The 15,024-nt window shown below is 33.5% G+C and overlaps 1 protein-coding gene across 6 annotated transcripts in view; it reads right to left on the reverse strand.

Moving 5' to 3' along the window:
• Positions 1–15,024, reverse strand: part of SLC6A15 (solute carrier family 6 member 15) — a 49,241-nt gene that overhangs the window by 12,629 nt on the left and 21,588 nt on the right. For all 6 annotated transcript variants that reach the window (XM_015539065.2, XM_007085594.3, XM_015539064.2 and 3 more), the window contains exons 2-6: positions 8,795–9,261; positions 4,645–4,802; positions 4,172–4,298; positions 3,483–3,664; positions 2,003–2,113 (exon numbers count right to left, since the gene is read on the reverse strand). In XM_015539065.2, the coding sequence (XP_015394551.2) occupies positions 2,003–2,113; positions 3,483–3,664; positions 4,172–4,298; positions 4,645–4,802; positions 8,795–9,083 (867 nt within the window). In that variant the 5' untranslated portion in view covers positions 9,084–9,261. The remainder of the gene's footprint in view (positions 1–2,002; positions 2,114–3,482; positions 3,665–4,171; positions 4,299–4,644; positions 4,803–8,794; positions 9,262–15,024) is intronic.

Below are 15,024 nucleotides of genomic sequence, written 5' to 3' on the forward strand. Positions count from 1 at the left end.
GCACACTGATAAGCACTTTATATGGATTATCTCATTTAATCTTCAGAACAATTCATGAAATTTGTTGCTACTATTATCTGAATGATAGAAAGATTAAGGAATCTGCCTGAGGTTACACAGCAGTTCTGGAGCAGAGCTGAAATACGAACTCAAGTAGATTCCAAAATGCCTATTTTCTCAAATATTAGGATTTATTGTTCAATTAATTTTAGTGATTACTATTGAAATACAATGTAAATATAATATTCTCATGAAACATAATCATGATCATATGTATAATTTATGAAGACTTCACTAAAATATTCATATTGCTTATTGATTGTTGCTACATTACTATTCTATCATGAATACTGATCTAAAACACACTTAACAATCTATCTCTACTCTTCCCACTAGATGGCAGGCAATACCTGTTTACTAAAGATATTATTCAGATTACTTGTGTCCTTACTTTCTCCCTTGGGCAAACAATGTAAACTAAAAAGTAATTGACAATTTATCATTATCAGAGTAACTATCACACCCACATCTATCCACAGTCAATGGAAAATGAACTGAAGAAAGAATTAACTATATTTTAATAGTGATTCCCCAGTCCTGGTTTAAAATGTTAATAATGCTACAGTTTTAAATATGGAGGCATGTAAAGGTGTCCTATCAAACTATTTACACTCTAAGATATTTATTTAAATCAAATATTCAGAATTATGTCACAAGCAATAGCCAACTTATAAAAAGTGATATTCCAGAAGTTTACACCAAAGTTTGTTGTTTTAAACTCAAAAAGCTTTATTTTTTTTAACATTACACTATAAATGTTTTTAGATATTAAATATGGCCCATTTGAAGCCGATTTAAATTATAATACAGCTGAAATCTATAAATCTTCAGTAGTTACTCACTGAGGAGCCAGGACTTTTGAATTAGTCAATAAAATCAGATATCAATGGCAGCATTTTTGCTACTAGAGAATGAATTCCAGGTTCCAGCTTGGGAACCTGATACCCAAAGAACACAGCCTCTTTTACATAGTATCAAGGCAGCTGCCAGGACTGACAAAGAATTCCAGGGAAGCTAATTTCTGCCCAAATCCCACAGCATGATGCTGGCTGCACATTCACCCTTCAGATAACTTCCAATTTCTGAACTAATTTTGAAACGGTATTTTTGTAACTCAGTGTCTGCCAATAAAAGTGTTAGCAAACTAATAGTGAGGTATAACTTCATTACTAAAATTATGTACATCTCAAAACTTGTTTTTGTTTCCTGCCAAATCAATATATTTAATCCACAAGGATTCATTAAACAGATTCAAAGGGCCCAGCATTGGGTTCAGCTCTAACATGAACTAAAGAACATAAGTTCTGAGCCTTTTATGGAGCCTAATGAGAATTCTTCTGAAATGTATATTCAGAAAACTTCCCAAACTTGCCACTATAAGTATTATTCTAGGAAGTACAAAACCTCAAAACAAGAACACTGATTTTCTCGAGACAGGATTTACAGCACAGAAACGTCCTCAGCCCCCATTCATGGATTTTAGGTAATCTGTCAATCTTCTAGATATTAAGCAAATCATTATGTTCCTTATGTTTTTCTGGTAAGAAGATCTTATTATCGGTTTTTTCAAAGCAGTCAATTACAAAAGGTTAAAAACCACTGACTTAGAGAAGGAAGAAGAGTAAAGACGGAAAAGTCCTAAAATGTCTCAGTGTAAAAAACTGGAAGTTAATTTACTATAAAAGAGGAATTTTTGAAGTTCACATAGCGAGTCTTACTCTAGAACTAAAATGGGACATATAAAATTGGAAATAGATGGATATAATTATAGATACATAAAAGCCATGTTTTTTTCTAGGCTGGTTAACATAACAGCTATAATTTAAAAGGCTAATGTACATATGTTAGAACAATTGTCCCTTAAGTCTAACTGTGGGAACATTTTAACAATGGACATAATGCTTTTATGATCATAAGCCTTGAATAGAAATGCAGTACATACCTTAGGGGTAAACATGTGGCGGATGCCATCAATTGAACCATTTAAAAGGAGTGCTCTGATTAGGAAGCATATAAGTACCACATATGGGAAAAGAGAACTAAAATACATGATCTACAAAGAAAAAAAAAATATAGGTGAGACACACTAACATCTACAGTCCTTTCTATAGTTAAGATTGTATGTCCTCTTCTATACTTTGGCAGTCTGTTTTTACAGCATGATTAATAATACTATTAATACCTTGTATAGCCATCATATTAGAATGGCTTATTAGTCTTAATGCAATGCAACTTAAGATCCTATTTGAGATATAATGAGAAATAAGGACTCTCTTACTTACACTCCTTTAAAATAGTCCATAGTTATCGTTAACTTGATTTCTTATAGTTCACAAAACAAGCAAGATTTAAGAGAAATTAATGGCCACTGACACCCTAATAAATCCTTACTTATATTGTTTTAGGTAAAAGAAACAGCAAAAAAGTCTTTATTTTTTCATTAATCAAAATCCCATTATAAGTCTGTAAAGCTTTTGGAGTAAGGAGCGGCCCCTGTTAAGTCTCCCAAGACTGAATAATTAGCAATGCCAAGGTTGTACTTTCCGCTTCACAAGTTTTCACGTTTAAAGTTAAGCAAATGTTTAACCATAGAAAAGCAATTGTCCTAACCAGACATTTACAGCTTCCTTGACATCTCCATGTAGAAGCCTAACAGGTCTCTAAAACTTTTCAGGTCCAGAAAAGAACTTCTGAATTTTCCCCACAGATGTCCCCACCCGTCTCCGCCTCTACAAATAGCCCAACCATCCATCCAGGTGCAAAAGTCAAACACCCAGAAGTAGTCCTGCACCACTGGTAATATTCTCCTAGTTTTCAGGCTACCATTCAGGGTATCTTATTCCTGCTTAACACTTTCCCAGGATTTCTAATATAGCTGCAATACAGTGTGAGTTCCTCCCTCTGACCTGCAAAGCCTCACATTACAGCACCTCCCTTCCCTGCCCCATCATTCTTCCTCCAGCTGAGCCCCACACCTAGGCCCTTGCTAGCTGCCTCAGACCCCTCTCTGCAGCTTCAGGACAAAGCAGGGCTGCACCCTCACTCTGCGGCACTCATCTCCTGAGCCTCATGACTCGCTCTCCTGTTATCTATGTCTCACCTCCATCTTCGGTGAACTAAAACATGAGGGTCAAGTGAATGAATAGCAAAAGTAAAGATTGTTTAGTAGTGACACAAATTTCAGGAAAGATCTTTGATGAAATAAGGAGAGATTACGTAACTTCAGATTTCACTATCCAACACATTTTTATGGTCTTTCTTTAAACACATTTTTAAAAGCACCACTTTTTGCCAATCTGTATTTCCTAGAATGACATGGTACTTGTAGTTTGCCCAGACATTTATAGCAGAGCTTGAGGGGTGCGTGGAGGGCATGCAGGAGTGGTGATTAGCATAATCAGGAGGGGCACTAATATACTAACTTTTCCAGAAGATTGAATGCCTTTGATCATAGCCAAGCAAACTACAACCCAGGCGGCCAGCAAGCAGATGGTCATCTTCCAGTTTAAGCCCCCACTTTCAGAAATGGAACTGGAAATATTCAGGGCTTCTCTATACCAGTAATAGGTGGTGGCAGAACTTTTTTCACATTCCGGCTCTACGACTGTAGAAAGAAAGGTAATACAGTCATTTCAGACTAGAAAGAGGAATGAGGCATTTTTTTCTCCAGTAAGCCTATAAATCAGTTCTTAACATTTCGTAGAAAAGTACTACTATTCTCGAGAAGTATTTACATTCACAAGGAAAACACAATGGTGCAAAATTCACAGACATGTATCCTTGTTGAAGTTTCTTTAGTTTTTTTAACGTTTATTTATTATTGAGAGACAGAGAGACACAGAGCATGAGCGGGGGAGGGGGAGAGAGAGGGGAGACACAGAATCCGAAGCAGGCTCTAGGCTCTGAGCAAGCTGTCAGCACAGAGCCTGATGTGGGAATCAAACTCACAAACTGCGAGACCATGACCTGAGCCGAAGCTAGACGCTCAACCAACTGAGCCTCCCAGGTGCCCCTTCCACATTATTTTAAAAGGAAAAAAATCTCAAAGTCTCACACTTTTAGCAACTTTATGATCTTTATATACAAAAACAGTACATGGTACATGTCTTACAAGTGTGTGAAGCATTTTTCACCAAAGGACATTGATCCCAAGGTAGAGGTTGCTGAAAAGACTGAGAAAAATAAAACAAACTCCAGCCAATGATGACATTGTAGTAGAGAGCCACAAAAAAGCACACCTGCAAAACAAAACATTGTAATTACATCTCTCATGCCCCTTCCTTTGAACAAGATGAAATGCATACAACCCCATTCAACATTTTAAAAATCCTCATTTCATTTTTACTTGAAACACATCATCTTTTCTAAAAAGATGACTCCTATAGGTCTTAACAGGCATTATCAAGGTTGAACTGTATTAATATTTACAGCTTGGTTTGCATATTAGTGCAAACTCCAAAGATGTTTTTTAAAAACACGATTAAAGAGTTGAATAGAAATACACAAAGATTTCATATAAATGAAAACTGTCCCATTACAAACCCTGTAAAAATTATATGGCATACACCATACCAGGAAACTTACTACACAACTTGCAAATCCAATGCCACCCAGTTTAGGGCTTATGTAATTCCATACACCAATGCTTCCTCGCCGAATTCTCTGACCCACAGAAAGTTCCAGGAAAAAAAGGGGAATACCTATTACCAGAAGCAGTATTAAATACGGCAAAAGATATGCACCTACAGAAACAAGGACAAATAAAATAGATTACATTTTTAATAGTCACAGTAGACAATGCACTAATTTTGAAAATCTCATAAAAGACAATATTTGAACTTCTATATAGTATAATTCTAAAGGACTTTGAAGAAAACGAAATTTCATCATTTTAAACTTTCTAGTATTTGAAACCCAAACTTGACTGCTACAAAGGGCGTCTGATAAAAAACAATTGTGATTAAAGTAAGAATACAGTTTTTAGTTTCATCTTATTGAAAGGGCATGACTTCATTTTCCATAAAAATAATTGATTTCTTAAAATTATTTTCTCAAGTAGGTTTCACAAACTCCAAGAAATCTTATTCACACATTGCTCATCAAGTGATTTATTAAATCTTATTCAAACTCATCTAAATCATGCATTCCAAATCATATAAATTAGAGTGAACGAGATTTTCTAGTATTACAGCTGACTTTTCTCCCTAAATAACAACAGGGGAGAAGCGGCTGCCAAGATCGAAAAAGAAAAAACAAAATAGAAAAATAATAAGAACTTCTACCTCAGACAAATGTTATTTTTTCCCATATATACTTCATTTACAAGGTACATTTCAGGAATTTTTTTGTTTTCCAAAATTCTGTGAAGGGATGGTGACATTGACTGAAAAACTAAGATATTTAATATATATTGTAAAATACATGTGCAAATATATATATATATTATCCTTGAAGTAAGGTTTTCATACTTAAAAATTATTTTATAGCAACATCTCAAATTAAGACATATGACTAGTTATTTTAAAATGTGAGTAAGTTTGACAATGTTAATATTAGATCCTATTAATTGATAAAGTTAAATGTGAAACATATTCATTCCTACGTAAGAATACATATGCAAATCATTCATTAAATAACCCCTAGGATGGACTTCCTACATTCAAATTTCTTATCTGAAGTTTTGTCCAACCAGATACTGTCAAGTAAATCATGCAACTGGTGGTGTCAATGCATCAAATGCATTAATAATAAAATAAGAATCCATTTGTTGTATTTTCCCATTAAAAAAACAACCTATTTAGTGGAATTGAATAGATTTTGGAAGTTGTTCAAATTGTTCTGGTGGTTATTCTGCTGAAGAAGTAAACATTACTTTTTTTCAAATTATTTATCTTAGTATATATCTCTGAAATAATGACCACATACAAGAATTTCCGTAATATAGTGGTCCATAGAAAATCTCTACTTTCTTATGATGGATTTTCAGTCTTTTTGACTTAAGTTGATTCTACAAATGGGTATGTAATGTAAAGCATGGATTCATGAGTTTATAAAACAGAATTATCAAAAATCTAATTCTTTAAAAATTTATTTATTTAAGGTCAAGTTAATTAACATACAGTGGAGTACTGGTTTCAGGAGTAGAAGCCAGTGATTCATCACTTACATATAACACCCAGTGCTCATCCCGACAAGTGCCCTTAAAAAATGAACAATAAAAAAAAAAAATCTAATTTTTAAAATTATTAGTAACATTGAGGTGCTAATGACCTGAAAATGTTTCCCAAAGGACTGAAAGAGAATTTTAATACATGCGCCTAATCCTAGAATGTGAACGCATTGACGTATGTGTGCATGACTAGAGAGGGAGAGAATGAATTAAAACTGGATTCATTGGCGATAATGCCTCAATTATGTGTGCACGACATGCTATTAGATACTTAGCTTTATCTTCTAACTGAAATTAACACTAACCTCCATGTTAAAAATAGTCATAGCTAAGATATAAATGGGCATTTGCTATTTGCCAGGCACATTTCTAAGCATGCTACATGTAGTTACTCATTTTTTCTTACAAGAATCCAATGTGGTAAGTACCCTTATTACTCTTCATTTTACAAGTGTGGGAACTAAACCAGAAGTAAGTTAACTTGGAAAAAGTCATATGGCTACTGTGGGAAAGAGCCAGGCTTCAAGGCCAAATTGACTTCAAAATGTGAGCTGGTAGCTTCTATATTACACTATTTACTAAGCTTACCCATTGTACTTTAAATTTAATATCTTCAAACAAATCAACTTATGCTGGGTTTACCACTTTTTAGTTCTATTATTCATAAAGTGCCTCCAGTGACAGATGAATGAGATTCAACTAGTCTCAGGTTATCTGACTAAACAGCCAGAAAATACAACTCAAATACCTGTAAGGCTCAATACTATACTGCATGTTGGGTACAGCCTTTTGTATTGACAGCCCTTTTGAAATGAAAAAGTCCATTGGCATTTTATATCGCTGTCCAGTATTTTTTTATTTGAAGAGAGGAAACAATGGTAGAAAGAACGTTTTGACTCCTATTACATATGACAATAAGGAGGAGGAGCCATTCTGTCTAATAACTAATCTCTAAATATGAAATCCTTTGAGTTCTCCACCAAAACAAAATTTGCATTAAATGGATGGCAACCTGACTTCAGGCAGTACAGCCTTCTTCCTCAACAGTATGGCCAGTAAGGCTCATAAAGTGAAAGGCTTAAGATCAGAATTCATCTTCTTCTAGTCTTGGCAAATGGGATGACTCAGGAGAAACAAAAAGCAGGCTAGTATACAGCTACTTATAGCTGATTTGATAAATAATTCCTATGTGATGTTCATGACTGGCTAAGGAGCATACGGTTTCAGTGGAGTGATGTGTAGTGCATCACATCACTGACATCAAGAGGTATCGATTCTTACCTCTCAGGCAGATTTGTCTAACAGGCTACTATTTCCAAACCTGTTGTTTTGTGCCTGGTTGAATTAACTAAGCAAGATCTTACATATATTTTGTCATCAGAACACCTTAGCTTTTTATCTTTTAATCCAAAAAGAAATTTCACAAATTAATGGTTATATTATCTCATTTGATTTGTACAGAAAGTATAAAACCATATTTTTGTCCAGTCAACTAAACTATCACAAATTGGAATGAAATACCAAAATAATCTTTCTACATTTTGTACGATGAAATTTAGTTAATATTTAGTTTTAACCGCATTTATTTTCACACTTCCATGTACGTATATAGATAATAAAGTTTCAACTCAAATGTTAGTTAACTTAATATTACTTGACTTTGGTACCCTATAGAGCTTGTGTCCTACATGAACAAGCCATTCCCTTGAATATGTTTTTTACTGATTTTTAAGACAATTTTTGCTAAGTAACCCTTATTATTATATGCACAAATACAAAAAGCTAGACTATTAGGTTGATGGATTTATTTTTGTTTAAAGTTATGGATGCTGATTTCTTTTTTAATTTAAATTCAAGTTAGTTAACATACAGTGTAGTCTTGGCTTCAGGAGTAGAACCCAGCAAGGATGCTAATTTCTTTAAAGTTTTTTTTGAAACTAAACATTGTCCCCAAATACTATAGAATTAGGAATCAAATATATATGGTATCTAAGGATGAAGAATGTCTAGCAATACATTAATTATCTGGTTAAATCCCTTCCACTGGGATCTACAAAGTTTTGGTCAGCATTTGAACACTATAATTACTCTAAATTAAATACAATTTTTGTGTGGTAAAATGAAATTATTTCAAATTCAGAGTTCATAAATTGTGTAGAAAAAATTCTTTGTGACTTGTTTTACCAGTATCGTCTTATATCAGAAACTTCAGGTTTTTCTCCAAAGAGAATAACTGACAGGCATAAGGAATGCCTGTAACATTTGTTAGAAAGTCCAGTAATTTAGAGATGTTTAATAACATCCACAGAAAGAATTTGAGAATGTATTACCCTTAAGAAATCTTTCTTTGAGTATTCATAACAAGCCATCTGCGTCTATGGAAACCTAATCTGAAAACAGAGGTGAGCTCACTTCCAACAAAGGAGTCTCCCTGGCTTTACAATGGAATTCATACTTTCTGAAATAATGAGACTGCAGCAACAACAGGAGCTATTTCAAACAGTCAATTACAATTTACTTAGCAACGTATCACTGAACAACAAAACAAAACCCCCCAAAACTTACCACCTCCGTTCTTCTGACATAGGTATGGGAATCGCCACACATTTCCTAAACCCACAGAAAATCCAACTTGGGCCAGGATGTATTGTAGTTTGCTGTTCCAAGCTGGTCTTTCATCTTCAACTTCTGATTCCTCTTCAACATCTATATCTTTTTCCTCCTGAACATCAACAATTAGTTCACTCTTCTTAAAAGCATCATCAGCTGAGTCTTCATTGGAAAGAAGGTCTTTGACAGACTCAATAACTTCATCATCTAATTCTCTTTTTACCACCTTGCTATTCTTCGGCATTGGAAAATGTGGGTAGTATTATTTTTTAAAAATTCCCTTATGGTGAATTTTTAATTTTTTTTGAAAAATGTTAATTGATATGAATAAAAGATGGAGGAGGGTATCAATTAAATCCTTTTTTCAAGGTGATAGAGTCTTAATGGATCCTGGATCTGAATGTCCAATATTCTACAGGTACCTGTAAAATTTTAAGTTGAAAAACAATAATATTTAATGAGAAAAAATATTTAAAATACTGAAAACTCTTTATTATTAGTTTGTATGATGAAAACTCTCTCTACCAAGTATAAGACATATGATTGTCCTTGGCCCTTCATAGTTTAATGTTGCCAGAAGTATAAAAATTGTAAAGTACACATGTGCTTCAGACACATTTTCTTTTAATGTTTATTTTATTTATTTTTTGAGACAGAAAGAGAGAGAAAGAGAGAGAGAGAGAAAGAGCGAGCACAAGCAGGGGAGGCACAGAGAGAAAGGGAGACACAGAACCTGAAGCAGGTTCCAGGCTCTGAGCTGTCAGTACAGAGCCTGATGTGGAGCTCAAACTCGCAAACCATGAGATCATGCCCTGAGCTGAATTCGGATGCCTAAGCAACTGAGCCACCCAGGTATCTCTGGACACATTTTCTTTTAACTAACTACTTCCTTCTTACATAAATCTACTTTGATTTCAGATATACTCCAATGTATAATGTATATGGCGTTCATTAGTACTTAAAATTTTTTGACTTTTTTTTTTTAATTCTTCCTTTTCTCCTCTCTGACTAAAGTACATCCTTTACTTTATTCCTCATAGAATTACATACACAATTACATGTCATCCTTATAAATTTGTCTTATATAGAATCTCTTCTGTTCATGTATTCATCTGTTCACCCACTTGATATTAATTATAATAGGGCTACAATTAAGGGATACAAACATTCACAAATTATACAATATCTGCTTTAAAGGAGCTTATATTTGATAGAGCGAAAGGTACATTCCAAATAATTACACTACATTGCATAATTTATATGACCCAACATCATTACTATAGGAGAGATCAGAAATGTTGCATAAAAGCAGCATTATAGTTGGGCAGAAATGGAGTTGAGGACACACCAAACATAAGGAGTAGGATAAAAAGATGCAGGAAAAAAAAAAAAAAAAAAGGAAAAAAAAATTAAAAAAAAAAAAAGATGCAGGAAGCGGTAAAAATTATTATTTGTGTAAACATTCTCTCCAATGACCCAAAAACATACTACTACCACTTTGGAATTTTCCCTTTATTTCATTTTAGGTTATATCTCATTTCCTTTTCTCTGTTCAAATATAGACCAAGTAAGTCTATAGGGTATGTCTGCAGACCGATCAGATTGTCTATTTCAAAAAGTGTTTAAACATATGAATGCTTCTTTTCAAAATTAGGTCAGAAGACTTAGAAATAATATCCCAAGAAGTCTGTCATTTGTTGCTAGAAAAAAACAATTCTTTGATGGAACTGTATTAGATTTACATTCAAAGTCAAAGAAATAGTCCATCATACTTTAATTTATAAGCTTCATGAACAAGACAGGGGGCTAAGTAACTCAATGAAAAAGAAAAAAAAAAAAAAGGAATTCATTAACTTGACCATGTAACTTTTACTGGTTGCCTTTAGGTAAACAACTTTTATTGGAGGTGTTCAGTTGTTTCCCAATTAAAATATATACCCTAAGAGCAAACACTCATTTAGGATTTGGTGAAGATTAAGAGTTAGACTGTGAAGAAAGCTCTGAAAAACAGCATTCCCAAAATACTTTAAATAATAGATACATCTCTAGAATAAGTGAAAAACTTCTCATGGTAACTATCATAAAGAGACCAACAAATTTTTGATGTGGAAATAGTTTTAAGAGGTTAGAGATTATGTTTGTTTAATTTGCTTCATTTTTCCCGAGAGTTCAGTAAATATTAGTTGAGTAAATGAATAAATACAGCCAGTGAAAAATTGAAATAAGCTAATTATCCAAATAATTTTTGCTGAAGAAACAATCTGACATATAGGAAATTGTGAGACAAGAATTATGTAAAGATCTACATTTGTTGAATTACCTAAAGATAAATTGTTGGCCCAGTGATTTAACTGACACATAGATAAGAGTATTGGCTTTAATATGACAAACTAGGAGTTGTGTCCTAGTTCTTTTATTTCTTAGTTGTATAACTTCTCGTAGTTATCCCACTCAGCCCTAGTTTCCTCAATAAACTAAGGTTATCAGCTATTCTTTTCGCTTTTTCCACACAAATAAAAAGGTAAGGAATGTATCAAAGTTTAGAAATACTACTACAGTAAAAACAGCCACCATATCAGAAAAATTTAAGACAGTGTTACTCATGAACCTCTCCCAAATTAATTATCTCGGAAATTGTAGTATTTATTCTATGTATTTCCAAGTCTTTGTGGAAAAAAAAAAATACACAAACAAAATGAAATGAAAAATAACAATGTTGGACACTGCTGAATTTTTTAAAAATATTAAATGAATAATCATATCAACGTACAAACAATATCCTTTGGCAAAGTTTACATTTAAAAGTTTCTATCAGAGGAGCGCCTGGGTGGCTCAATTGGTTGAGCATCCAGCTTAGGCTCAGATCATGGTCTCACAGCTTGTGAGTTCGAGCCCAGAATCAGGCTCTGTGCTGACAACTCAGAGCCTGGAGCCTGCTTTGGATTCTGTGTCTCCCTCTCTTCCTGCCCCTTCCTCACTCGTGCTCTGTCTCTGTCTCTCTCTCAAAAATAAATAAACATTAAAAAAAATGTTTTTAACGTTTCTATCAGGGTACCCAGAGTTCATATTTTCCACGAAAAAAAATCGTCAAATATAAACAAAATTTAAATACAATGGTATATTATAAATGCCTAAAATATATCTAATATATGAAACCTATCTAACTATATATACAGATTATATAGTACAGTAGTCCTAGGCAACCTTTATAATATTAAACATACTAAAAAGGATGTTAAACAGGTTGTTTCACTTATTTAGAGCTCTCTTCACTAGGCCATAAGCTCTGCCTGGAGAATGGCTTTATCTTACTCATCTCACATTCTTAAGGTTTAAACTTGTCTGTGAAGTGAATGAACTCTAAGAAGTAGGACAGAATAATATTGTTATGATAACTACAAGTATTCTGCACTATTACACATTTGGTTGTTTTTTTTGGGGGGGGGGGTTGATTTTTTACTCCAAGGACCTATACTCATTGAGTCAGAGACATTCCTTTCAGAGGCTGCATAAAACCAAATGTAATGATATAAATTGAATTTCTGAATGGATTTGTAAAAACTCAGTATGTAAGACAACAATTTGGAAAGTAAATTAACTTCATATTTTCAAGACCTAACTTTTCTAAATTATATCATTTTTTATGATGCTCAAAGCTTACCTGAAGATCCTAGTTAATAAAAGTAGGCCATATATATAGATTAAAAAGAGAATAAAAAGCCAGGTTGACTACTGCCAAAAGTATATTGGTCATTGCTACATCTGGGAAAAGAAGAAATGAAGCCGGAATGTCCAGGAAGGAAGTGAGGTAGAAAGTAATAAAGTATCACTACTCTACAGGTCACACAGGAAGGTCACACAGGAAGTAGGATAATCAGTTTCAAGGAACTGCACAGCTTCTGCCAAGCTAGCACCAACCATTCCTGTGACAGAATCAAGCTATCATTTACTGCACTTCACTGCACCTATGAGTTGCATTATCAGTCTATATCACTACTGGGTAAAGGCCTCCTCTCTACCCCTGCGCAACAGATATTCAAGATCCAACATCAATAAAATACTGCCCATGGATCAAATACAACACACTGTCTGATTTTATAAATAAAATTCTATTGGAACATAGATAGCCATGCCCACACATTTACATATTTTCCATAGGTAATTTTGTGCTGCAACAGCAGAGTCACTTTGTATGTACTGCAAAGCCTAAAATATTTCTCACTATCTTGAAAAAAATTGACAACCACTGTTCCAGAGAATAAATCTGAATTGAAGATGTGGAGTTTCCTAGACCACTCAATCTAGGCTCCATTTGAATGACATGAATTTCTTTATAAAATAGTGTGACAAGATAGAACTCTACACATTCAAAGATAAGCAATTACTAAGAATGAAAGGGTTTTATATGGAACCAGGGAGATGGAGTGGTAGTATTTGAGAGGGGAAGAAACATAAGCAAAGACAAAGGTGGAAAATATATGTCAGGAAACAGAATGCTCAAGAGTTTCAAGTAGATTACTTATTAAAAAAAAAACAAACTCAGAGATTCAATAAATTAAAGATTAAAAAGTTCCCTTTTAAAAAAATCAAAGAAAAGATATTAAAGATGAATAGAAATAAAAAGTTAGGTGGATGAATACTAAATATAGAAATTGGAATATTCATTATAGGAATAAAAGGCATATTTGGAAAAAATAAAGGCTGCTACAAGTACATCCACAGACATCAGAATAGACTTAAGGAAACTTCTCAAAAAGAATGAGAAGAGTCAAATATTTTAAAGTAATTCAGAGAAAAAGCTAATGGAAATGGAAGTCAGATAAAGGTGATACAACAAACATAAAATTGGTGTACCCAGGAAAGAAAATAGAATTAATATAACATAAAATACTAACAGAAGTTTTGCTTATACTCATATTTTCAAATAATAATAATACAGAAGGGTCAACACTGAAAAATCTGGCATAAAGATTCCTAGGGACTTCAAGCAGAGTAGAAAGGGGAAATAAAAAGACTTCCCAGTATACTTAATAACCTCTAAAACAAAACTAAACTAAACAAAACTAAGAGGAAAAAATACTTTCTAATTTTTGTAATCAATTATTTTATATTCTAATTATAAAGGCCACAGGCAAATATTCTTATCTATAAGAGATCTGATGATCCCTATTGGGGAGGGAGAGAAACAGATTACATGATCGTGAACTTTGGCCAACCAAAAGAGAAAACAAAGTATCTCAGTAATAGAGAAGGCATGTTAAAGGATAGACGTGAACATTAATTTAAACAAGAAATAAACTTTAAAATCTATATGAATTATGTTTAGGGGAAAATATAAATTAAAATTTAAAAAATAACTGACAAAATTGGGAATTAAATGGGAGAAGACAGAAAGAAATAAAAGTATGAGGATGTTCTCATCTTTCATATCAGGAAGCAACTCAGGGTACCTTCTAAATATGAAACCCATAGTTGAAAAAAATGATAATGCCCAACCTCTTCACATTTTCATATAATCCTCCTGATTTACTTTTAATGGGATCTTGCCGAAATTAATATTTCTTGCTGTGAAGAGACATGTATTGATGCCAAACACTTATATCTAGTTTCTAGAATCAGATTGAGTTCAAATCCTATTTCTATCACTTATGGTTCTATGAGCTTGGCTAAATTACCCTGTTACCTAATAATAAAGTGCTTGGGTACATGCCAGCACGTTGAGAGAACTCAATATACGTCTTCTTTCATTACTATGATTATCAGTCCTCTTACAGTTTGTATTATGTTACAACTGGCTTGTTGCAAATTATTCTATTAAGAATAATGGTAAGTCCAGAGCCAATGCTATATGTTTAAATTGTTGTAACATCACTTTGTTGTCTAGTAACAGTTTTCTATTGCTGCATAACAAGTTACCTCAAAACTTAATAAACAAATGTTTTAGTTGCTTATGATTCTGTGTGTTTGCAATTTGAACTAGGCTTAGATGAACAGTTCTTTCATTCGTCTTGACTCAGGTCATTTCTCCACTACAGTCATCTATCAACTGAAGTGGGGAAGGATGGTCTAAGATGGCCTCAGTCACATTCTAACAGGAGGCAGTCTATAAGCCAGAGCACTTTGGTTCTCCTATATGTAGTCTCTACAAAATGCTAGCTCCAACTTGTTCACATTATAAGCTCAGA

The sequence above is a fragment of the Panthera tigris genome, chromosome B4 (genome assembly GCF_018350195.1).
Source record: "Panthera tigris isolate Pti1 chromosome B4, P.tigris_Pti1_mat1.1, whole genome shotgun sequence".
Taxonomy (NCBI): domain Eukaryota; kingdom Metazoa; phylum Chordata; class Mammalia; order Carnivora; family Felidae; genus Panthera; species Panthera tigris.